The sequence below is a fragment of the Phaethon lepturus genome, unplaced genomic scaffold, assembly GCF_000687285.1.
Source record: "Phaethon lepturus isolate BGI_N335 unplaced genomic scaffold, ASM68728v1 scaffold6780, whole genome shotgun sequence".
Classification (NCBI taxonomy): Eukaryota; Metazoa; Chordata; class Aves; order Phaethontiformes; family Phaethontidae; genus Phaethon; species Phaethon lepturus.
In genome coordinates this window covers 35,099-60,842 of record NW_010509818.1, presented here as the reverse complement: position 1 = coordinate 60,842, position 25,744 = coordinate 35,099, and the positions used below count along the sequence as shown (strand labels likewise).

The window sequence follows — 25,744 nt, the reverse complement described above, 5'->3', positions numbered from 1 at the left end:
TAGATTATTAATGCTGCTCTTCATTCTGTGTACATTAGCACTAAGTTAGTATGACAATTTTGCTTTTCTCAAGTCCCTATCATTACATTGATGGCATAATAATGTAGCCCTTATATTTTTAAAACGGCTTTCATTGTTACCTATTGTGAAGCTTTAACAACTTTTAATGTCATTTTTCTTTTAGTAATTTTCTAATATAGTCCTGAAATAAATTTCTTATGTTCTGTTCACTCATTGTTTTTTGCTGCTTCAATGGGTTAAAGTGCCTATTACTGGTAAGTATACTGCAAGGAATGGGGAGAACTGTAAATCCTGAGGTGGTTTGAAATGTGTATGATTTAATATGGGTAACACTAGAATAAAAACTGACTGCTGCATGTCACTCACATTATTAGGCAGTTCAGTGAGGCATAAATGTACTGAAATTAGAAACTTGTGTGACAGTTCAAAGAATTGGATTTCTTACTAGGAGATCTGATTTCAGAAGGCATTAACGGGGTTTGCATTTTGGTGGAATTACAGAAAATCCAGCCCTTGTGGTGTTCTGTTTTTTCCTAGAGCGTTTTACTTCCTAATCTGGATCTTTTGCAAGGAAAATGGTAAAACGATTTCAAAGAAGTGTAGGAGGGGTCAGCCACCCACTTCTCATTTTGTTAGCTACTTTCCCAAGAGGTTTCAATTAGAATTTTTCTTCCTCTCTAAATTAATTTGAACTGCTGATTGCTAATTTAAAAAAATTTAGAAGGGATTGACTAAATGTGATCACTTTATGCAGCTCTGACATTTGGTTTTGAGAAGGAGAATTGGTGTAACGTAAGGCGTTAGAGGAGACTTCTTTGTTTGCACAGAGCAAAGACTGTGGCTGAAATCAGCACACTCAACAGTTTCATTTCTCTACTAAAAGACCGGAGTTAAAATGACCACTCTGAAGTGCTGATTTATCTTCTCAAATGGAGGTAGTGTTCTCATGTGGTAGCATAATTGCTTCTCTTTTTTACTGGGATCTCAATTTACTGGTTGTACTTTAGACAAATGATGTGCTGATACCACTACAGAGTCAGAAATTCTAATTTATTTTTTAAGGTGTAGTATTGCTGTTGATACATATTAGCCATTTAAAAAGTTACTTTGGGTGATAGAGGCTGGAGTTCCCAAGTACATTAATGTCATAAAGTTTTGTAGCTTCAAATAAAATGCCCTTCAGACATCTTTATTGCGGGATGAAGGATTGCAAACTTTTCTATGTGTTTGCAGTTAAATTCCTGTATGTAGTTCACAGTATTTATGTGCTGGGTAGTAAGTGCTTTGCATTCTCAGAAATTAGACATGTTTTTGAAGGAAGAGGTTGAAAGTAGATGTTGATACGTGTAGCAGCAGGTGTTACTGCTCCACAAGTACCTAATGCATTGATTTCTTGTGCATGCAGATGAAAATCACAGTGCAACAGCAGAGTCCAGCCGGCTCCTGGATGTCCCTCGTTACCTCTGCGAAGGCACAGAATCCCCATACCAGACTGGGCAGCTGCACCCTGCCATCAGGGTGGCTGATCTCCTGCAGCATATTAACCTAATGAAGACCTCTGACAGCTATGGATTTAAAGAGGAATACGAGGTGAGATCATCAGTGGTGGGTTTTTGCTAGGAAAAATCCCTTTGAAAGGGGCAGCCTTTAGTTTGCATTGCATTGCAAAAGACTGCAACCAAATGTCATGGGTTTAAGTGAAAAACAGGTAAAGATAAGCAGGCATAAAGATTCCTATATATGTAACCCAAAGGTGAAATAGTGAATGGAGTCCAATGGTTTGAGCCTTTACAAGTACCTGAAAAAAAACCTCTGTGTGTTTTTAGGGTATAAGAAGACATGCCCTGCTGAATCTTATCGACGTATTGTAAGAAATTGCCACCCTTTTGTTGCTGCTTTTTAGTTGAAATGCTGTAATTAGTTATGTGAGCTTTCTGAGCCATCTTCAGCACACATCTCCTGGATTAGGTTAAAGTAAAGATTTAACCTGGCTGGTTTTGCAAGAAGCACTGAGTGGAAGCACTCTCATGATTTATTATAGCATCTCAGTAGGGCAGTACTGGGACTAAACTCCAGCTGAGAAGCAGTAAAGGTGTGTCAAGGGTTAGTAACGTCTTGAAGTTCTAATTAGACCTGCCTGAGCATGTCTACTTACAACTTTAATGCTAAAACGGAAGCAAAAAATTCCCAGCACTGGAGGTAGGAAGTGAGCACAGAGTCACTTCACTTCTGATCTCTGAATCTGTTGCGATTCTTAGGGATGAGAATATCAGGCAGGACACACAGTAAAGATGGGAACGGTACTGCCAAGGTCGCTTGCAATACAGCTAGGTTTAAAATGAGTTTTCTCTGAGTAAGTCATCTCTTCTGACCCAGTTTTCAACCTTCTCTCCTTTCTGCAGCTGTCTCTACTGTAACATAAGATCTGGAATAAATAAATGTGTGGTTTTTAAAAGAATATTCTCTTTTCCTCTCTTTTACTTAAATACGCTTCGTTATGCTCTGCCTAACTTCAGGACTAAGACCAAGTGTCAACCACTGCGGGGGGGAGGGTGGTCGCTGATGCCAAATCAGGTGTTTTCCTACTTGCTACTTCTTCTATTACCGTACAGGACATCTTTGCCCTGGCTTGGGCTTCTGAGTGTGCATTAAAGTTTTGTTTCCATGGCTACTGTGTACTTTCTGGAGGTAACTTACCCAGATCAGGGTAAGAGAACATCTGGAAGGAAAGAGTAGCATAGACCTGCAACAGCTGTAAAGTATCTACAGGCAATGAAGAAAAAGCTGAGGAGGAATAAAAGCTGCTTCTATCACTACTAGGAGATCAAACTCTTAAGCGTTCAAAAATGTAGAATAATTTTGCTAATGGCTAGACGGAGGGATATGAGGAAAAACGACACGAACAATAAACAATGGCAGAGGAGGCGTCCTGATGGCTCTGTAGGAAGAAAAACCACTTTACTAAGCAATAGGAAGAAAGCAATGTAATGCTGTAGTAAAAAGGCTATCTATTATGGTGCCTTGTAAGAAGAGTGATCGGTCTCCCTGTGCTTTCTCAGCTTACTGTTGTTTCTCCATAGCAAGGATGTCTGAGCAAGTTTAGCCTTCCAGCGATTCCAGGATTTGAAATCCCTCTGGAGTCCCTCAGTGGCTTGCCCATTGACCCACAGCATTAAGAGGGAGAAGCCCCCCTTCTTCTCTAGATATATTTCTGTACCATGGTACTGCCTGGGCGTACTGCCTGGGCGTCCAGAGCAGACGAGCAAAGCTGAGCTTACTTAATGGTAGGGCAGTTCTTTTAAACTGTTATATTTGGAGATAAATTAATGGTCAGAATGTTTTCTTTCGGAACATTTTTATTTATAGAGTTTCTTTGAGGGGCAGTCAGCTTCTTGGGATGTCGCTAAGAAGGATCAAAACAGAACAAAGAACCGCTATGGAAACATTATAGCATGTGAGTATCGGTGTGCTTGGTTTGAGCCGTAGCCGTAGTCATGTGTTACTCGTGCCGTGTTCTCTCTTTCTTTACAAGCCTCCAGTGGCACAGCTGCTTAATACCCAAGCGGAGAAGGGGGACAGTGCCTTTTTCAGCCTTTTTTTTTTTTCTTGTCCTTCACAGTTCAACATTCTTCCTTTTGTAACTCAGGCTGTATTTCACATGCACATCTCTACTGTGCAAGCTGTGGCAAGCGTGTAACAGTGAGAAGCTAGCACTCATTTGGATGTTAATTCTGTTAATTTAGAATTTGTTACTGTTCTACAAATGCAATTGAACACACGGCAATGGAGCTACCGGAGAAGACCCTGAACTGGTAGAGTGACCTCTTCATCAAATCCCAAGTGCATTGCTAACCCTTATGTTGTGACTTCCTGATTTTTTTTTTTAATGTCTCAGTATGAACTTAAGCAGGCTGGGGTTAGAAGCAAGGAAAAAGTAATCAGGATTTTTGATTTTCTAGATTTCCATCAGTGGAGCTGATGTTGAAAGGGACTTTGAGCAAGTAACTTGGTTTCTTTGTGTCTTTTTAACCACGTGTAACAGTGTGATACCTTTAAGCTACACTTAATGAAGTTCAGTGAATGGTTTTGAAGTAATTGGAGACCTCAGACAAAATGGTTCTTTGTAATTCTGTGTAAACACCTACTATTTAAGGACTGTAAATTGTGAGGTGCTTATGCCAGCTGATTTTGGTTTTCTAGATGACTTACCATAATATCTTACTTAAAAATCACACTTCAAAAAGGCACTGTAACCACTTGGTTTTTACAGATGACCACTCCAGGGTGATTTTGCAACCTGTTGAAGATGATCCATCTTCAGATTACATTAATGCCAACTACATAGATGTGAGTGGATTGCACAGCTTTCTCCCTCTCCATTTGCCAGCTTCTCTATGTGAAACTATTGCATGTTATGCCTACAAATTTATTGAAAGCTTTCTTTTATTAAGAACAAAATGTACACTTTCCTTGTTCTGCGTCCTAGTACTCACTGACATTGTTGTGCTTTCTTTCACATCTGACTTTGGTTTGGGCTGTAGATTTGGCTGTACAGGGATGTAAGTACCACTATATGTGAATAACAGCATCCTATTGTAAATATTTAATATAGATATTGTTATTAATTACTTTCCTCTTCTATATTTATCACTCAATAACTATGCATGCCTCATCTAATTTCTGTCATCCGTTCCTTTAAAAACTTTCCTTTTGTGTGAATATTTTTTGTACCTGTTTTGAAAAAATATTTTAGCTTTTTAACATAGCTCTGAGCAGTATTAGATATTGTTAGATAACTCAGGTGAACCCGTCTGTTAAAGAGAATTTGCTGTTCACTTTTTTTTTTTTATGATGATGATTTTGGTCACTAGCTTGTCTTTTCCCCTTCCCATTTATATGTGAGAAGCTAGATAGTATTGCTGTACTGTAGTCAAATGTACCTGTGAAGTAGCTGTAATATATGTTTGGGAAAAAGGGGGTGGTGATGGCCTTGGGGGGGCTGTTTTTAACAATTATTTAGATAAACAATATTTAGCTGACATTTGTCTTAAGGTGCTAATTTAGGTATTATGGAGTATACACACAAACATATATATATATATATATAAAACACATTTTAACATATTAGAAATTTCCTCACTTCTGCAGAAAACTCTTGAAGTTTGAAATTCCATACTTCAGTTAAAATACAAATTAAATTCTAAATTTAAAAAAAAAAAAATCCAAACAGGAAATTTGAATAAATTCTGCTAGGTGTTTTGATTAACAAAATACAACTTTTATCTCCTTAATGTCTTAGGAATAAACAAATTGTTGTAATCAAAGTGATTCTAAAGTGTTTCAGAAGATACTGGAATAGCTAGTACAAGTGGTTTTAAAACACATGGCTTTGGTTACTTTTCTTTATAATTGGATCTTACTAGTTTTTCCTGCCCACTGTTAGTTGATAAATTATATAAGACCCTCTTGACTTTCCAGGTTATAAAGATTTAGCTCCAGATATATTGCTGTCTTTTTATTTTGATTTTTTAACGTGGCAATCTCTGTGAAGCGTTAGGCCTGTGATATTTTGCCTGGGGTCTTAAACAAGAAAACTTCTCCCAGATTTGTAATAATTCCAGCTCCTTGAGGATGTTGTTTCTCTTATTTAGGAGTAAATTGAATCTCATTATAACCAGACAGGAAAGCTACAAGTTACAACTGGCACTTCTCAATTTTAAAGTGACACTTTTACCTTCTTCTGGAAAGCATTACTGAGCGTAAAACAGTGTAGCACAGGTTCCACTTTCATTATTTGAAGCTGGGGCTTCGTAGTAAGGACTCCAGGAGAAATTTTTTAGTCATTTCATGCAATCTTGGTCTCTTGCAAAGCCAGGAGTAAGATACTCGGAAGTTTTTTCATAAGCCCTAGAGGAAGGTGCTTCACTCTAGACAGGATAATGAAGCAGTCCGTGCAAAAGGATATAGACTCCTTGGGTACACTGAAATCCTTCACTTCAGTAGCATCTTGTGAATACCAGGAGCCCAAGGGCTCGCACTCCCCTGTAATGCAATACTTGAATCAAGTGGCCTAATAAAGCTGTAACCTAGAAAATAGTTGGAGTTATTTCTTTAACATTTGCACATTGTGAAATTCTGTATTATCTTCTCACCAGGAATACTGAAGTTTCCTTCCTCCTTGTAGCTAATGTTGCTGGCACTGGTCAAAATATATTCTGAATTATTTCCTCAAGAGCAGCAGCTCTTTGTCTTGTAGTTTGTATACAGACAATTAATGCTGTACAGTACCACTAGCATTGGCATAGACCCAGCTAAGCGGAAAGGCTTACTCATGTAGAGTTATCTCTCTCTCTATATATATATATATAGATGTATGTATATATACTTGTGTGTATCATGTTCAGTATAATTGGTGCACACTTTGTGCAGTAGTGCAGAATATTTTGCAGAGATTGCATTGCAGTAGGACCTTGATTCCGTGCACGCACCACACTGTCCAGCTCTGTCCCCGCTAGTTATGGCTCGGGTACATAACTCTTTGTGCCTTACAATAATTCTCTGTTTAGGATAAGACAAAAAGTGTGTATTTTTTCATATTGGATAAGTTGGGAGCACAGATCAATTAGTGATTTAATTGGTGGCAAAGACAATTTTCAATAAATTTTAAATAAACACCCCGATGTATTCAGCTGGGGTGATAATGTCAATAGAGGACTAATTTTTAGGCCCAAGGGACCCGTCTAGAATACTCCTTCCTGGTACGCTACAATGTCTGTTCAAGTCAGATGTTCGTATTTCCATTTTATCTGTTGTCATTCAAACCTTTTCAGTATTAACCGTTTTTTTAGGTGTTGAGCTTCATGCTGCTCTTGAATATTGGTTTGTTCTGAAAATGTTGTTTAGAGATAAGAATTCTGTAGTACCCTTGTGCTTTTATTTACCGCTCTGTGTTAGTGATATGGTACTCAAACCAACTTACATTGCTGTTCTAGGGATATCAGAGACCAAGTCACTACATTGCAACCCAAGGTAAGAATCTGCCACCATTAATCGAACCAAACAAGTGTTCTCTGTAGTGTCCAGTAGTGTTTTGGTAAAATGAAAGTAGATGAAAATAAAGCATATCCAATATTGTGAGTTGTCGTCTTGTGTTATGGTAAATTAACATAGCATGTTCAGGTGGAGTGTGAATAAATGCAAAAATTGCATTAATTTATCATGGTAATTAGCTGTTGAACAACTCTTTCAGTGATAAATTCAGCTGATAAAGTCAGAAGTTACTACCATGATTTCCAATTATGGAGATGAATAGAGAAGAGAGGCATGTGGACAGAGAAGAGAACAGTTTCAACCTGCCTTGAGGCATTTTTCTTCCCATATTACAATGTATTATTTTACTCTCTAGGTTTTAGTCCAGGATGCAGACGGTGAAGTAGTAATGATAAATTAAATGTTACCTCAGAAAATCTGAGTAAAGTAAGGCCAGGGAAGGGCAGAGCCGCTTTGTAGGAAGAAATGAGGGAAGTCTTCATCATATAACACCCTCCTAATAAAAAGGGGAGTTAGAGGAAAAAATTGAATTTCTATTAAAATTATTCGTTTTGTATTTCTGATAAAACTCCTCACAACAAGGAGAAACAAATAGATTAGTCTAAGATTGCACTGAAATATCAGAGGCTATGAATTAAAGTAAAAATAATTAGATTTAGATGTGTCATTATTTGATCTGTGAATGTAATCAGATAGCTGGCTGGAAATACCCTGTTATTTGGGCCCTCAGCTGATTGTAGCTGCACACAGGAAAGACAAACTAAGGCTTGTTTTACAGCAGGATGCGCATATTTCTGTCAATGTTTTTTTTTATTTTTTGTGTAAGTGCTGTCTAAACAGGTCTCTCTCTGGCAGTTAAGTCCACATTTGTGTTTTATTTCTGTTTTACTATGTAAATCATTGCACATAATAGTGGTTAAACGGCACAAAAATTTATTGCTGCTTTAGTATGCAGCCTTCGACCTAGCATATGAAGGAATATGGTTGAGCCTTCAGATGTGTGTTATATACAGTAATATTTATACTACTGCTGCTGGACTATGGTCAGGGAGCTGTTTCTGAGATGAGTGTAACAAGGTAAAAGCTTCTGTCGCTCAACTGAATGTGTCTTGTCTCTGCAGCAGAGCAGGAGGCAAAGCTTAAACACGTGCTCCTCGTTTACTTCACAGAAAAGTAAAGTTAGTTTAAATCCCCTTCAGCGGGAAGTTTACGCCTCGGCCCCTACTCGTGCTTGCGCACTTTGCCAGGAGCTAGGTGGCAAGTGCACGGGCTCTGTACCACCGGCCCTCCTGACGGATACTTCACTCCGGTGCAGGCATCTCCTCGGTGAACATCTGAAGAAACTCAGACTCAACGCATTATCTCTAACAAGTGTAAAACAAACCTAGAGGTGTAACTATAGATGTAGTCACACATTGCTGTGGCCTTGTAGTTTTTCAAGCAACTTCTGGCATTTCGCTACGTGAAACACCTGCTATTAATTTCTCTCAAGTGTAAACAGAGAAGATTCATGGTTATAAATAACAGTATAGTCTGGGAACTGGCATGATGGCATGATGATGTGGTTTCACGAAGCTTTCATCTTTGATCAAGTGTGTTCATGTGTATCAGCTCTGACGAGCACTGGATTTTATTTTTAGCATTCGCTTTGGCTGTTACTTTTTTGCAGAGTATTACCTGGAATTTTTTCTTACAGGTCCAGTTCATGAGACTGTGTATGACTTTTGGAGAATGATATGGCAGGAGCAATCAGCTTGCGTTGTGATGGTCACAAATTTAGTGGAAGTTGGGAGAGTAAGTTTTTGGTTTGTTTTTCTTTTAATGCTACAAGCCTAAAGAAAAACGTGCTGACAAGACACACTATCTGCAGAACGTAGAAGAGTCTTGTGAAGGACAGCCCTGCATCCTGAGAGGAGGGGAAGGGGGAGAGTCCAGACGTTGTTGCGGTTATGGTATTGTGTAAAACCAAAGCTAACTTCTGAAGAAGACTGATGCTGTGTTGCTTTCATGAGTAATGAAAAATTGTCTGAATCCAAAATTCATATTTCAGCAGAATAGACTTGTAGATTGTCACTCAAATGAGCAGAGTAAGTGGACTAGTGAGCAAATGTGCTTCTATACCAGTGGCTAGAAATCAGCAAATTATTTACAGTTTAGCAGTAACACATCCCTCAGGGAGTAATGGAAAGTATCTGGGATTACTTGCAACAGTTTGATTACTGATATGAAATGCATCTCAGTTTAACGTAAGTGGAAATGTATTCCATAGCTCAGCACTAAAAAAAAAAATAAACGCTCGTTTAGAAATGAATCTGGCATTTAAGTACAGCTCTGTAAAGCAGTGGAAACTCGTAGTAGCTGGTGCTTAACTTGACAGAACAGCCATTAGCCATGACAAGCCACATGAGTGCATGGTCGTTTTGGAAATAAATGTGGTGTAATGCAGTACATGCAGTAACGTATCCTCAAGCTTTTATTTTCCTTTCATGTAAAATGCATTCCCATTTTGTATTTAGGTCAAGTGCTACAAGTACTGGCCTGACGACACAGAAGTTTATGGGGACTTCAAAGTGACTTGTGTAGAGATGGAGCCCCTTGCGGAGTACGTCGTCAGGACCTTCACTCTGGGAAGGGTGAGCACATTGTGAAAGGGCTCAGCAAAATATTGTTCCCTGGTAGCAAGGAGTATAGAGGAGGCTGTGCTTGTGCGTGTTCCTGTAGAATACCAAATCCCTCTGTCTGGTTAGCAGCTCCACAGTGTAGGCAGCCTTCCCTCACCGTGGGAGTATTGCATTGCGTCAGGCTATCCAAACACGCCTCTCACTGTGGGATTTTGAATTTCCCCAGAAATGTTGGCAGCTACCCTCCCCTCTCTGACAGTCACCTCTTCTCTGTAGCCACACTTCTGAGCTGAGTGCAAGTACGAGGTTATGAGTCATGCCTGTCATTCATCTCCATTCACTCTGCCCTGAATGCCACTGAGTCAGTCTCACTTAATCAAAGAACAAACTCTGTGCATGCAATATATGTGGTAACAGCTGTGGTCTTCTGGTAAATCATTACACTTGCCTGTAAATGTAGCAGGCCATTCTCTTAATTAGCAAAACTTCTGAAAATCGATGCAAATTGGATCTAAGTCTATAAAAAAAAATCTAAGGAGGCAAAACTAGTGTTCTTAATTACAGAAGTAAAAATTACAAAGTTCAAAATGAAAAAAAAATCAATGACATCATCAAGCTTCTTATGGTCTTTGCTTTTAACAATTGGTGAAATGATGAAAACAGCATGTAGATTCTGTCAGTGTGTGTTATCATTATATGAGTCAGAGGACATCTAGTCTATGAAATACTTTGAATTTCATAACCTTTTTTTTTTTGCCTTTACAGAGGGGCTACAATGAAATCCGTGAAGTTAAACAGTTTCATTTCACTGGCTGGCCAGATCATGGAGTTCCTTACAATGCCACGGGACTGCTTTCATTTATACGGAGAGTCAAATTGTCTAACCCTCCTAGTGCGGGCCCTATTGTTGTCCATTGCAGGTGTGTACAGAGGGGTAGATGGATATTTTCCCACAAATGTGTATTTGAGCATTTACAGTAGTCTCATGTGAAGCATCCATCCTTTTGAAGTGTTTTGTTTTTGTTGTTCCCTTTTTGAATTGCCTAATTCACACTGCAGTAGGATTTGGCTGTCTACAGCAATGTTTGGAAATAATTGGATTCTAGTACACTTTTCCTAAATAGGATAGCCAGAGATTTTCTTTTTCCTGCAAGAGCTGCACCAACTAAATCATATGATACTTCAGGCTACCATTTTAGGTAGCCTACAACAATTTTGTGACAGCATTTGAGAATAAGTGTAGATACATCTGCCTTGATAGCGTGGTGTTGCATATCATGTCTGAACAGATTATTAATTTAAATCAAAGTAAACAAGTAGGTGAAGGAAGATGGAATGAGGTTAATGGCAACAAATACAGAATGTTGTTTTTCCTGTCCAAATTTTGCAAGGTTTGTGTTGTTGGGACACAGTCCTTTGACATACAGAATTTTCTTTCAGCACCGTCAAATGTTTAATTGCATTCTGTAGATAGAGTTACTCAGCCTTTACAGATTTTAAAAAGTCACTGTGCAAAAACTGTCCATAGCTTAATATAAAACCAAAATAAATAGAGGTTCTTGTGGCTACTGCTAAATATGCTGCCTGCACTAGCTTAGAGCTTGGCTGGTAAAACATGCACTTGAGTTTCTATTTGTAACATATCTCTTAAAAATCAGCCTTAGTTGTATTAAATAAAGATTTGTCATATTTTGAAGTGCATGAGCATAATCATCCTCCACATTGCAGTTTAACTAACTTTTATTTTTTACTTTAAGTATTGAGGAAAACCTTTTTTTTTTTGCTGTTACTTAATGGATCAAATCTGATGGAAAATGGTTGTTTTGGGCACATCAAAAGTTTTACAAGGTATTATGAAGAGGAAAGAAGATAAAAATTAGATAGTGTTTGTGATGAAAGAACTGAATGACTTTATAAAAATGCTGTCAGTAATGGGTTTATAAAGATTGTAGGTGTTTTCATGGGGCTATTCCTAACAGTATTTACTGATTCATTTTAGTGCTGGTGCTGGACGAACAGGTTGTTATATTGTGATCGATATCATGTTAGATATGGCAGAAAGAGAAGGTGTTGTGGATATCTACAACTGTGTCAAAGCCTTACGGTCCCGTCGCATCAACATGGTACAGACAGAGGTATGGCAGTTTACCTTCAAAGCACCTGATGCATTCTAAAATGTGCTAGGTCAGAATTTCACTGTTACTCTGAAAAGTAGACCTGTTGAGGGGTTGTCTTGATTGGGGAGCATTGCTCAATACAAACAGTGCCCAGAACCAGGATGGTGCAACAAACCCGACACCTTTCAGTCTTCACACAAGCAGGTGCCTGCCTGACTTTGTAACAACAGGAAAGCAAGGAGGATTTTTTAGGGAAGACCCTACAGTTCACCTGTCTGGCATGTCTCTCCCCAGCTCTGGTATCAGCAATTCCAGGAACCCAAAGTTGGAATTTCAGCAGGTTGCCACCGGTTTTAGACTATCTCCAATCACTTCATCCATAATTTGACTTACCTGTGGAACTTTATGTCCGTTTTACTCTCCCTTTTCAACTCTTTTATTTGCTTTATTAACCTAATTGCCAAGCCTTTTTCCTTTCTGTCTTTCATTGTGCCTTCAGCAACTCCACAGTAAAACTGTTGCCTTAGTGATGAAGCTGTAACAGCTCCTGCTCTGCCACCTGAGTATCACTGAGCTTGCACAGAAACATAGGTTATTGATTTATATAAAGACAGGTTACCTGAAGTGGTTTGCCACCTCTTGTCTCCTATCCTCCATGTGGACATCTACCTGAGAAGTTGTTTCACCTGTGGCCATGTACAAATCTCTGCAGTTGGTAGAGATTACATCAATGTGATTTGGTGCAGTTATTATTCCATGCTGCAACCTGTGGCATCAGAATAACTAAATGAACCCGATCAGCTACCCCTGCTACAGGGCCATTAACCTTTGGGAAGTGCATGGGGTGGAGTGTTCCAGTGTGACTACTTCAACCATCCCAGTTTAGTCTGCTCTTCAGCGTGAGTTAACACCCCTACTGCTGTTCCTTTTTTTCTCATCTTCTCTAAGAGGTTCATACTTGCACAGCAAAATAAAGCTGTAATTGCGGCAAGTTCTTGTAATGGTCATTATACAACAGTGAGGGCAAGAGCTCCATAGCCATGTGTGCGTGGCAGCACAGGCTGTAGAGCCAGAATACGACAGTTGGTCCCTGGACATGTGCTCTTGTTAAAGGCACATGTTAAAGTTTGTCTGTTAATAACCTCATTGCGATCCACAGTACCTAGGTGAGGCTGGCACAATTTGCACACGTGGCTGAATAGGCATGATTTACATCTGTAACTCTTGGGTTAAGTAAATATAGTAGGTGCTGTGTAAAAATTGACAGGAAGCCTGGTCGAAATCATAATGCAGTTGTCTAGGACTCGGGATATCTCAAGGCAAGTCAGAATAAAAAAATGGGAAGAAATGCTGTTCCTGTTGTGACACACTTCAGTTTATTACTGGCCTAGAGCCAGCTATCAGACAATCGGTGTACTAGCTTGCACACACATAAGGAGAACGCAGCGTACTGAGTAATTGCTAATCACACAAGTAGTGCTTGAAGCAGTTCACACTTTCTGCTAGTATTGCAAGACTGAAAGCTATTTTTAAAAAAGCAAAATGAGTAAAGCCAACAAGTCACTGGCATATATGCAGAAACCCACAAGCACCGCAAGAAAACGGAAAACCCTCCTTTAAATAAATTGCCATGCCTGTTCTGTTAAGTTTTACTGAATTTAAATTGATTCTGAAGAAAACATCCTTGTTAACTGCATCCCAATTAGGACAAGATTGTGTATGTACTAGAGCAGTATTTAATGGATTGATGGACACCACCTTGAATGAGTTTTACAGTGTGCAGGAGATCTGTTTATCCTAGAGGAAGGAAGGATCTGTTGTTTTTAAATGGCTATAATATTTGTTTCTTTGCCTAATTTGGTAGGAGCAGTACATCTTTATTCATGATGCTATTCTAGAAGCTTGCCTGTGTGGAGAAACTGCCATTCCTGTCTGCGAATTCAAAGCTGCTTATTTTGATATGATTAGAATAGACTCCCAGACAAACTCTTCGCATCTCAAAGATGAGTTTCAGGTATTCACAGTTCCTACTAACTCTTCATGTGACAATGTTTTTTTTGCCTCTAGATAGGGAAAGGGTTTTCATATCACGTTTATAGAATCTGGTCCCTTACTTTTAGTCCACAAAATAAAGCACCCGTGTTTATGTGCTTTGCAAAGTTGTTTTAAATATGGAATATCTTGCTCTGAATAAAATTGCAGTAAATATCTGTCTGGAATAAAGAGCACTGAGTAGGAACCACAGAGAGTTTTGGCTTGAATTTGCACAGCTAAGGCATAGCTCTTTAGGGCTCCAAAGGATACTCTTTGTTTTATTCCTTTCGGAGCGGATGGTGTCATGTGCAATCTGTTCAGTGGTACACGGAGTGCCTTTTACACCTGCAGCTTAACCCCACCTTGAAAAGCCCCAGCACGTCCATCAAACAGGGAGGAGCTCTTATTTGCTCATGTTTTCTTGCTAATGCCTCACATTTTCCCATATTGCAATATTTTAGATTAAAACTTGGGGAATCTCAAGTCCATTGTCTGTTAGTTCAGCATGCTAAAGCGAGCATCCTCTCTCCCTTTAGACCCTGAATTCTGTGACCCCTCGCCTGCAAGCGGAGGACTGCAGCATAGCCTGCTTGCCAAGGAACCATGACAAGAACCGCTTCATGGATATGCTGCCACCTGACAGATGTCTGCCTTTCTTAATTACTATTGATGGGGAGAGCAGCAACTACATCAATGCTGCTCTTATGGACGTAAGAGACTATCTCCTTTGTCTGCATAGTGTGCTGTGAAAAGCTGTGTAATATGAGACCGAGCACTTGCTGGTTTAAAAAAGGGTAATTCTCTCTTACTGTAGTGCCCAGTAAAACAGTCTAACAAAGAAGGGTGGGGGGAACGGGTAAGAAACCCCACCAGCTTGTGTTGCTTGTTGAAAAGGTTTGTTATCTCTAGTCTTTCCCATCCTTGTGGGACCCACTGGAAATCTCTCCTTTTCAACGGCATTATATAAAGCTCTAGCCTTCCGCCCTCCAAATCTCAAATCTCGGCAGGATCTCAAAAACCTGCTTTGTCAGGAAGTAAATATTACCTACCTTAGCATGAGGTTACTATCGCTATTTTATAGAAAAGGCTGTGTATATTGAGGCAGGAGACAGGGGAAGAAGGAAAAAAAAATTGTTTCTTTGGCATGTTTGGGGATAGGGTTGGGGATTTTGTTGTTCATGTTTTGAGTTGCAGCTCTTTGAAGTGTGAGTGACAGAAATATTGTCAGGGGAAAAGGTGAATTAATGGGAAAAATGGAGGTGAACCTGCTTATAGGTGTCTGGTCGATAAAGCAGTTCATCACATGTGCTGTCAGGTACGTGCCTGTGCCTGCCATTAGCATTTCCAAAGTTAGGCCCCTAAAGTCGCCTTTACAGTAAATACTTAAATACGTGGCCTGATTTCCAGGAGCATCTCTCCTTCCTCAAAAATGAAGTGCTGTCAGAAACTGCCGTGTCAAGAAGAGGTGCTGGAATAAAATGGCAAATAGCAACAGAAATCATCAAGACTGAGTGGTGTATTCGTCCTGGAGTTCTGCCTGAGCTAGCGCAGGAAACTTCTGAACTGCTAGCAAAATGTAGTTCCTAATCTCACAATTAGCTATTATGCCAGAAAGAAAGGAGTAGCATGTGTGAGACCAATCTATTAGGCAGTCACTGGGGCTGAATGGATGAATTGGAGCAGTGAGCAGAATTTTGGTAGCAACTAAAATTGTTTAGAATTGCAGTTAAAATTACATTAAACACCTGGATAAAATTGATGTGCGATGGACCAACCAACACAGCTCCATAGTGGAGTGTGATGTAGGCAGGAGGGATGACAACGCAGGCAGAACGGCTTGGGTAGCAGGAGGACTCTGAGTGTGTAACAGAGTGTAGCAGGCAGGGACAGGAACCAAGTGATGTATTAATGGATGAGCAATCAAAGGCAAGTAAGGAAAGACAGAAATGGTAGTAATAAAAGGAAAAAAGGAGCAGAAAAGAAGAACTATATTACAATGAAGGCATATAACAAGGCTATGAGTACAGGGTTAGCACTTTGGGTATTAAGAGTTTTTTCTTGCTCTTTCTTCTGGTTTTGTTTTTAAGGCTGACTTATTTAGAGAGGGAGAGCCCACTGCTGGGCAAGGAAAGGAGACTTTTGATAGCAAAACAGAAATGGAAACTTTCCTCTTTCCACAATGTACTTGTCCCTGTGTTCCCACAAAAAGGTGTCTGCTTCCCAGCAGCAGATCTCCTGCCTGTTCTTTTTGAAAACCTGATCATCTCAATCTAGGTTAGTTCTCTTGTCTCAGGAAAGGCCAGAAATCATGAGGAAAAGGGCTAGGAAAATATCAGCTAGTACGTGTTTTATTTCTTAAAAAGGCAAGGGAAGAATTGCTAGTGGTTATTCCTTTTTGCTCCCTGGGCAGATCTAGGAAGTAGGACACAAGCTGCATGTCTGTCCTATTACTCCGATATGCTTCCTGCATTAGAAAAAGAGCCTCCTTATTCTGTGATCAAATAAGTACTGATGCTAAAGGCATTAATTTGTTATCTTCACAGTTTACAAGAAGTAGAAGGGTGAAAAAAAGTTGTATTTTTTGCTTCTGGGCCTCACATTGTGCTCTTCGAGGTTATGTTGATACATTGCATGTGAAAAACCCTCATACCAACCTTAAAACAAGCAAGCTTCCACAGCAAAAGCAGTTTAGTTACCCTGCCCGATCTTTCTCCTAGGTTGATTTACTTATTTCAGTAAAAAAACAGCCAAACTGCATTTATTACCAGCATGAGTGCAAAGCATGGAGATCTTTGTGTTGCATACAGCAGTCCCAGCATTTCATCTTCAAACTGGTGACTTACAAACCCAGCCACCTACAGGAATATTCACCATCTTACTCTGTTTCTCAGATGAACCTGTCGGTGCTTCCTGGCCTGTTCATATCTGTATTCCTTCACCGCAAAACTCTTCCGTGCATAGTTGCAAATTGCCTGCAAAAAACTTCTGAAGTCTCCTCTTCTGCTCTCTGCTCGGGGACTTAGTGCCTCTGCTATTAGTTGCGTCACAGCCAACCTATGTAAGGCTGGAAACCCCATTTTGCAGCTCTGTATAATGTAGCATACAGAAAATGGAATCTGCTGTTGTGACAGGAAATAGTATTTTGCTGTCTGACTTCTGCTTTCTGCTGGAAATGGGCCCCAGTAATCCTGAACGTCAGTTCTGTGGGTGATCCCGTGGTTGTGGCACCAAAACAGAATTTGGGCTTGAGCTTAGTCCCTGGTTCGGTCACAGAGCTCACGTGTAACCTGCTGTGGATGGGGTGCCCTTCCGAGACCTCCGCACCCCTCTTGGCAGCACAGGAGAAGGTTTCTTGCTCGGTCTTCCAGACACAGGGCCTGGAGCGGAGTTGCCCGAGCCTCAGCTGAGTAGAGCCCTGAAGGGCATCTTCAGGGCCCCGTGCACATCTGAGCTGAAACAGGGCTTGGCCTGCAACAGAGCAGAAGGCAGACCTGAGCAGAGTAACCTCTTTGTTCTTACCGGAGACGAATGGCAATGTATTTTTAACATCAGCTTTGGTGCAGTCTGGTGTAACTGATGCCGCAGCTTTGTTCTATTTCTGTGTTTTTTCTGTGGCAGTGTTTGAGTGGAAGTTATTAAGTACTTCCTCTACCGGTGCTAATAAAATCATTTGCCTTTACAGAGCTACAGGCAGCCAGCAGCTTTTATTGTCACACAACATCCTTTACCAAACACTGTGAAAGATTTCTGGAGATTAGTGTATGACTACGGCTGTACTTCTCTTGTGATGTTAAATGAAGTCGACTTAGCACAGGTTAGTTTGGGGCTGTTCTCCATGTACCATCACATGATGTAATCACTCTGGATCTGCTACATAATCAAAATGTAGAGCAGTGCAGTGACTTCACAGTTATTCTCTGCTTTACTGAGCAACTAATTAACACTAGTTGCTCTGTAAAGGTTAGGCGAGATGTCTGCAGTGGAACGAGGCAATGCTCAAGTTGTAACTTACCATTTAATTATGCCCATTTTGCTCTGGTGCAGGGCTGCCCGCAATACTGGCCCGAGGAAGGGATACTGCGGTATGGTCCCATCCAAGTGGAATGCATGTCGTGTTCAATGGACTGCGACGTCATAAACCGAATTTTCAGGATATGCAATCTAACAAGAGTAAGCATTATCATAACAGTATGTAACGGAAAAATATGTCATTTTTAACACTTGCTCTTGTGGTTTTTAGTTTTGAATAATAGTAATATACTAATGTTCTTAAGACATTACCCAGAAAAGAGGCAGTCAAGCATCGATATCTAATACTAATTTCTAGTACTTTTCTATAGCTGCACACTAAGCAGAGAGAGCAGTAAGGTGAATGACTGTTGTTCTGTGATGTTCTCCCTAATGAGTAGAAGATGTATGAGAAGTATTCTGTTTGTTTAGTGTACAGTGAAAGAAATATCCCTGTAACGAACATGTAGTGACAGGTATTTAATTCGTAGCTTCTGTAAGACATCTTCCGTGGTGAATCAGGAACGTGCGAAAACCACAACATAAGAGGAGGATTGTGGCATCCTGCAGAGCAGGGTGTGAAAAAACTCTGAAGCCTCCTCTACCTCTGAAGGGTTCTGCACCACTGTGCCTCAGCCTACATTTATAACCTTTTTCTCAACTTCAGTAGCAGTGCCGGTCTCGCATTCTCATCCGGCTCTTTCACACCTTGCACCGTCTTGTCTTTTTGCTATCCCGTTGTGTTTCGCACTGTCGTAGCATCTTCCTAAACCCTGTTTGCCATGCAGTGTTGCCTCCTCTAGCTCACCTCTATAAATCACTTATTTATGTTGCCTACAGGTAAAGAGTTACAGATGCTTGTGCTACCGTTATATCTACAGTTAACCAGCAATCCCTGTTTTACTTACCAATATTACTTTATATCTTTCATCCAATACTGAACTGACATGCCACCAGTTGCTACTTGGAGAATATGTTTAACTTTCATTAATGTTGAAGAATAGCTTCAGGGAAAACTGATTACTGTGTATACAAAAATATTTTTTTTCTTTTATTTTGGTCACATTTTCATTTTTCAAAGTGCAGAGATCAGTTTGCATGTGGCCAGTATTTTATCCAAACCATTTTTTTGCTTATATTCAGAGCTAAGAAAAACATTTTCAGCTCTTCATACCTTGTTTGGAAACTACAGGAAGCTAAGGTGTAGGCACACTGGCAAATATTACACCATAGCGCTTTTTTTGTTGTATTTCGAGACTTCCTCTTTTTTTTTGGTTCATTTCTCATTTTCACTTTTTCCATTTCTTCTTCTTTACGATGTTTTGATTTTCTACTCCACAACTTCTCTTAGTCCCCTATGCCTTTTTGCCTTTACATCTTGCTTCCAAAAATCTCTCTGCTCTGTTTTTCCTTTTCGACAATCCACATTCCTACTCCTTTTTGTCTTCCTCAGCTCTCAGAAACTGAATAGACTATTTGTTCTTCCAATTATTGAGGCCTTTCTTGTGACCATTTAATTCTACTCAAAGCTTGCCCCATGTAGCATGTAGCATGTGGAAGACTCAGAGACTAGCAGTAAGGCTCTCATGATTACCATTGTCAGGCAAAAAGGGAAGACTTCAAGGAAAATAGTCATACTTGTGCACCAGTATTACTTGTTGTTTATTTATAATGGGGTCAGTTCGTGCATGGGAGCTAAAGGTATGTCTCTTCACTTCTGTAGGTCTAAGAATTTAACAGCAATGTTTTTAGTTGATTATTGATGTTAAGGATAAAAACCTTTGACATATAGAATCTAGGGAATTTGTCCATTTAGAAGAAGTCAGGGTAGAATATATTAGTGATTGATAAACTGTTGATTGATAAACTGTGATGTTGTCTTCAATGTAGTTCCCTTTTTTCCTTTTTTGACATCTTCCTTGAGCTCAAGTGATATGAATTAATGGACACCCTACCATGCAATGTATATACATGTTGGAGTCTGTCCATAATATAGAATACTTAGGTTTCATGTTAGTTTTAGTTTTTGGTTTTCTATACCAAAATGTAAATGTGCTGTATTGACCTAAAACTCTCTGGTTTCCCTCAGCCACAAGAGGGCTATTTGATGGTGCAGCAATTCCAGTATTTGGGATGGGCTTCTCACAGAGATGTACCAGCTTCCAAGAGATCCTTCTTGAAGTTAATTCTCCAGGTTGAAAAATGGCAAGAGGAATGTGAAGAAGGAGAGGGCCGGACCATCATCCATTGCCTGTGAGTAATCGGGAAAAAGTCAAATTGCTGCTCTTCAAATAAATGCTTATAAATTAGTTCTTGTTTTAAGTTCAAGCAGTATTCTTATGGCTGCATTCTTTTGCCAATGCCCTTGTTCCTTTTACTGAAAAGAAAACCAAACCAAAACAAAACCCCCAAACAATCAACAATGTACCACTGCTACTGTAGGTTGGCTTTTGGTCAACTTTCAGATTTGTCTGTGTCAGGTCAAGGTACCATGGGAATGAGTATTTTGGACATGATACTACAGTGATACTGTGTATTATCTCCTTCTGTACATAATAGCATGTTTTTCAGGTACAAAATGTGAACAGATCAATTTCTTCTGTACAGTTTCAGTAAGGAAGCCTATTATGCTGAGTGCCAAATGGTGGGGTTTTGTGTATCTCTTGCATATCGTGTGTTGCATTTTTTTCCAGAAGGCCTGCTGTGTTTTGAGGGGTTTAGGCTGAAAGCTATGGATAGATGAAATCAACGAAAAGTTCTATAATGTTCTACAGTATGTGATCCTAAAAGTATTGTTGATAAATGACCGCTTATCTGAGCCTGATATTTAAATAGAAGCTGGTCTGGGAGTTTTGAAAAGGCGGCATCTTTTTCTCCCTAAGCAGGGAATGACCAATCTGTCTCCTACTCTATTTACATACAAGGTTTAAAACTTAGAAATTGAATTATGCATTTCTCCCTACTTTTAACAAAAAGCTTCTGTTTAAATGTTCAGAATTAACTTGTGGCCCCTTTCTGCCTGCTCCTTCTCATTTTCCATGAAACCTTCTGGCTAATTTAAACTTAATAAGAAAAAATACCTACCTTAATTTCTTTGAAATAAAGATTGAAATAGTTCCGAAGTGTCTCCAAAGGTCAACAAGATATCAAATCAGTGATGCCTTGGCATTCATCTGGCTAGTTAATCCTCATACCATAGGATAATTTAAGTGAGTCTTTTTCTAAAACTAAGTGGAAAATGTTGTACTTGCCATTGAACTTTGTTTTTTATTCCTAATGCCTATGTAAATTAGGCTATAGCATAGCTGGGCAGCATGGTGGGCTGTAAGGGCAGAATTCAAAAGAAGTAACTGAGAGGAAGGTCAGAAACAGAAAACGTCTCAGACCAAATCCACTGGAGCTGCAAGGAGGTGGCTAAAGCCTGGTCTCCCTGTGGGACTCACGAATCGCTCATGTTTATAGAGTGAAAGAACAAAAATGCATTTTGATGTTCTCTTTACGCCATAGTGACATTTAACCAGCTCTTTTCCCTGTGTACAGAAACGGCGGTGGCCGGAGCGGCATGTTCTGTGCCATCGGCATTGTGGTTGAGATGGTAAAAAGGCAGAACGTGGTGGACGTTTTCCACGCTGTGAAGACTTTGCGGAACAGTAAGCCCAACATGGTAGAAACGCCGGTAAGCGCCAGCCCATCAGGGTTACTGCAAACAGCCAGGGAGCCAGAGGCTCTCTTGTGTGAGCTGCGTTCTCAGTCCTATGATGGGCCACAAGAGGACAGGGACATGGTTTTGGGGTCTCAGGCTCCCCTTGTAGTATAGACTGAGCAGAGGCTGATCTGATTCTTGGCATGAGTGTAAGTGTAACGTAAACGTTATATCCTGTGGTAGAAATTTGTACACAGAAGTCAGCATCATGACAGGCCAGCCTAAGCATTTACACTACTTTTCTTGTAGTGGTACTGTGCTTTTCACAGAAAACATTCTGAGTTAACAGAATGCACTTCAATGTCCCAAAATAACTTGGTCTATTTGAAGAGAAGTTGCAGTATGTTGTGCTCACACAAACCATCTTGAAATTTTATGGACCAGGGCATTTCTTCTTAGTAGGAATAAGCTGTAAAGTCCAGATTAGTAGCTGCAGATGTGAATATTTTGCTTCTTAATAACAACTGCTGCTTTGGAAGCTGTATTGAGTAATGGTAATGTTTGTTACTCAGATTTGTAGTAGTCAAAATGATACCTCAGAACTTTAAAATCAAAGACTTGAATCTAGTATGTTGGAAATTAATATATAGAATCATAGAATCATTTGGGTTGGAAAAGACCCTTAAGATCGAGTTCAACAGTTAACCTAAATAATAAACAATATAAACAATAACCTGATATAAACAATATCAGCCTGAATTAGCAAAAGCACAAACTAAATATTTGTATGTACATTGCCAGAGCTCAAAGTAACCTTAGCTCTTCTGATCAATCTTTATGCATACAGTATGAATGCATATCCATCCATGTGATCACTTTAGTCACGAAAACGGAACATTGTGGAAAGTCCTTTAAAAAAATTCTCCCAAGTGGATTTTTTTTCCTTCCCGTGGGTAAATGTGAAAGCAGGTTAGACAGTGTTAGGGAGTTTCTGCTATTTGACTCTCACACTGCCAGCAGCCAGTGTCACTTTTCAGCCAGATGGCTGCCTACCGCATAAAAATCAGGGATGCCAATTGAAATTAAAAACGTTTTGCATTTTATGCATAGTGAAAATTGCTTCTGACCTTGTGAACTTGGATACTGAGCAAAATGGCTGCAGCTGCCTCTTCCCATAATGCCCTTTTTTCCGGGTGTCACTGTTTGCTTGGTATCAAGTAGCTTCTGTGGCATGATTTGCTTAATTACTGTGCATCACTTCCATCCCTTGCCACCACATAAATTAAGAAGATGGTTAAAATGTTAACAGGTAGGGCGTCCTGTAGCAGCAGTGATATTGGGCTAGGTATTGCTGGGTTTGCCGCAAATACTTTGCAGTCTGCTGTACCATAGATGTCTGAGACACAACATATTGAATTGCTGCCTGGATTTCAGTTCACCGCTGTGAAGAAAACAGGTCAGATCACATGGAAAATTACTTGTGTCACTGTAAAGGGAGGCCAATGTAGATTGTGTGTGTTTCTGATAAATGGTCTGTAAACTTATATTTCATTTCAAAATAGTCCTGAATTCCATCGTAGCTTTAATCTGCAGTTACTGAATTTCCGTAGTTACGTGATTCTGTTGTGTGGGTTTTTATTCAGAACTCTTGAACAGCAGCAGCTGTTGAGTCGTTAGAAAACAAACCAGGAAAACCAATATGTAACGCTGTCATGTGCCCTACATTCAGCAGCATGATCAGATAACAAAAATGAGCAGCGCAATAAAGCCTTTAAGATATCCCCACCACTTCCTGCTAATGGATCACACTGACTTCCTTTGCAAACAAAAATAATTCGCTTTGTTAGGTTGCAAGGACAATAGAGATCGAATTAATTTCCTTGTGTTTTGTTCTCCTTGTTGCCTTCTCCTCTCTCCTTCCTCCCTCTCCCCCAGTATGGGCTCTGAACAGCAGCCTTGTTAAGGAGAAATACTAACCGCCATGACATTTTGAGCTTTAACTTCTCTTTTAATCGTGCATCTGATCTCTTGGACGTTACATTGACACGACTGTACAAGCAGGCTGTGGGCCCAGAGCAGCCTTGTCCCGCAGCTCAGTATTCCCTAGCCATTCCCTGCCTGTCCAAGCGGCAGGCACTAGGTACCTGCTCAGCATCAGCGAACGTAAATATAAATGGTATATCAGAGTCAAGGTGCTTTCACTGCAAGAATGCTCTGATAGGAAGACTTTTCATGTTTGATAAGCTCAGTTCAGAAGCTGAAAAAATCAGAGAAGCAAATCATTGCATTTCACGGTCAGATTTTTTTTCCAGTTCATTGGTTAGGGGGAGTTTTTAAATCAGAGCTGGTAATACACTTGTGGAGTAGGGAGGAAAAAAAAAGAAAACCCAAGCATGTCAGGCTTGAAGTTAGAACCGCATAGTAGTTAGCAAAGACTATTCTTGTTTGTAGATATTGCTGCTAATACTTTAGAATCTTAATTTAACTTCTCTTTTTTTTTTTCCGCTTTCCCCTTAAAGGAGCAATATCGCTTCTGCTACGATGTTGCACTGGAGTACTTGGAATCCTCTTAGTCAGAATGGATGTGACAAAGTTCACCAAATACATGAATCTCAATAAGCTGTTTTGACAACAGTTCTTGATCCTGTGAAGAAAGATTTTAGGGGAAGAGGGGGGCGGGAGGGATTTTAAATTTTAAATGCAAAGTATTTTTCTTATGAAGTTGTGTATCTTAATAAAAGAACTCAATCTGTTTCTATGCTTGTATACAGTATCAACATTTAGTGCCACATAAATACTATTTAACAAAAACCAGAGTCAAAAGAGATTTGCGCAAATTAGGACTTTCAGTGTTGTATATGCAGCCGTCTCTCAATTACAGTAGAGCGACCATCTGTTGCATGTATCAATATTTCCTATATGGTATTAATTTTTCTTTTTTTTTTCTTTTGATACATTGTTAAAGTACAATAACAGTGAAAATTGATAGTAAGGTTCATTCTTTATACGTTTCAAGTGTTGCATATATATATTATATATAGTAAAAAAAAACTGGCTTATTTTGTTTTAATGTGCAATGATGGCTGGATCACATAAAGATCTTTATAAAGAAACTTAAACATAAGCCAAAGACTCAAGTGTAAATATGTCTATATGGAGAAAGCACATGTATTTATTGTTTACTTGCATTCCTTTTTTGATGGCTGAAAAAAAGAAGAATCATTTTTCTTGAAGAAAGCTTTTTTTGCTGAAATCAAGTGTAAACAATTTTTGTAGTTTATTTTTTGTATGTTTTAGTGTAAGTAGAAGACATACTTTTTATGCATAGACCAAGAAACATTGGTATAGTGGTTTTGTTGTGTACATGCTTGTGATTCAAATCCATGTAAACAACTCAGTTATAGAAGGTCTTTAACCACAGGACCAAAATCAAAACATTTTCCTGAAGATGTATAGTTTTTCACAGTTGCATTAGTTAAGTACTGATCAAAAAACTATGTAGGGAAGGGCACACATCAAAATGACCTTGCCTATGACTTGCACAATATTGGAAGAAATTTTTAGCACCATTAAAATTGTAAGGGAACCAATTGTTTGAAAAAATATTGAAGCACAGGTCGACAGGAGAACTGCCAGACAAATAGGTGGCTCTTCAGATGCCCTTCAGGGTAAAAAAGTATTTGTTTAGCAAATTGTAAAATTAAGCAATGTTTATTTTGATGTTTACGAACATGTAAGCTTTGCTTCCAGGAAAGCAAAATTTGAATAAACCAATGCCAGATTCTGATTATAGTTGTGGTGTACAAAATATTACTGTGCTTTTGCTTAGCTTGTATCCATTTGTTCACAAGGTTTCCTATATTTTACCAGCAAAAATCGTTGCAGTCTCTTGTTGGTCTTTTTTAGAACTGACAGTAAAATGATAAGGTGCTTTAAAATATTCTGTAAAGTAAGAGTGAATTAAACTTTTATTTAAAGATTATTTTATATTATTTCCTGTTTTGACACCCTCTCACTTAATGTCCTTGTTAAGGAGTCATTCTCGTCTGGAGGACCAATATATTTGCATAAGGAAAATCTCAAAAGAAAACGGTATTATACTTCACTTCAATGTTTCAGGGAGTATTTGGGAAAACTCCATGTCATCTGTATGCCCTAAGTTTCTTCCTTTACTTCACACACACAGAATTACCCATCCAACACTATAAATGGCAGAGAAATGTCCAGAGAAATTCTGCTTCTCAGTTTTT

General features: G+C 39.3%; 1 protein-coding gene across 1 annotated transcript in view; it reads left to right on the top strand.

Annotated features, from left to right (window-relative positions):
* The window catches only part of LOC104620762 (receptor-type tyrosine-protein phosphatase kappa-like), a 106,900-nt gene extending 82,393 nt beyond the window's left edge, over positions 1 to 24,507 (top strand). Inside the window, 17 exon segments of the mRNA XM_010287101.1 lie at positions 264 to 275; positions 1,427 to 1,611; positions 3,388 to 3,475; positions 4,292 to 4,368; positions 4,563 to 4,580; positions 7,014 to 7,050; positions 8,768 to 8,865; positions 9,588 to 9,704; positions 10,458 to 10,612; positions 11,692 to 11,827; positions 13,674 to 13,823; positions 14,380 to 14,553; positions 17,526 to 17,657; positions 17,888 to 18,013; positions 19,941 to 20,104; positions 21,392 to 21,527; positions 24,014 to 24,507. Of these exon segments, the coding sequence (XP_010285403.1) occupies positions 264 to 275; positions 1,427 to 1,611; positions 3,388 to 3,475; positions 4,292 to 4,368; positions 4,563 to 4,580; positions 7,014 to 7,050; positions 8,768 to 8,865; positions 9,588 to 9,704; positions 10,458 to 10,612; positions 11,692 to 11,827; positions 13,674 to 13,823; positions 14,380 to 14,553; positions 17,526 to 17,657; positions 17,888 to 18,013; positions 19,941 to 20,104; positions 21,392 to 21,527; positions 24,014 to 24,067 (1,859 nt within the window). The 3' untranslated portion in view covers positions 24,068 to 24,507.
* The last annotated feature ends 1,237 nt before the right edge of the window (positions 24,508 to 25,744 follow it).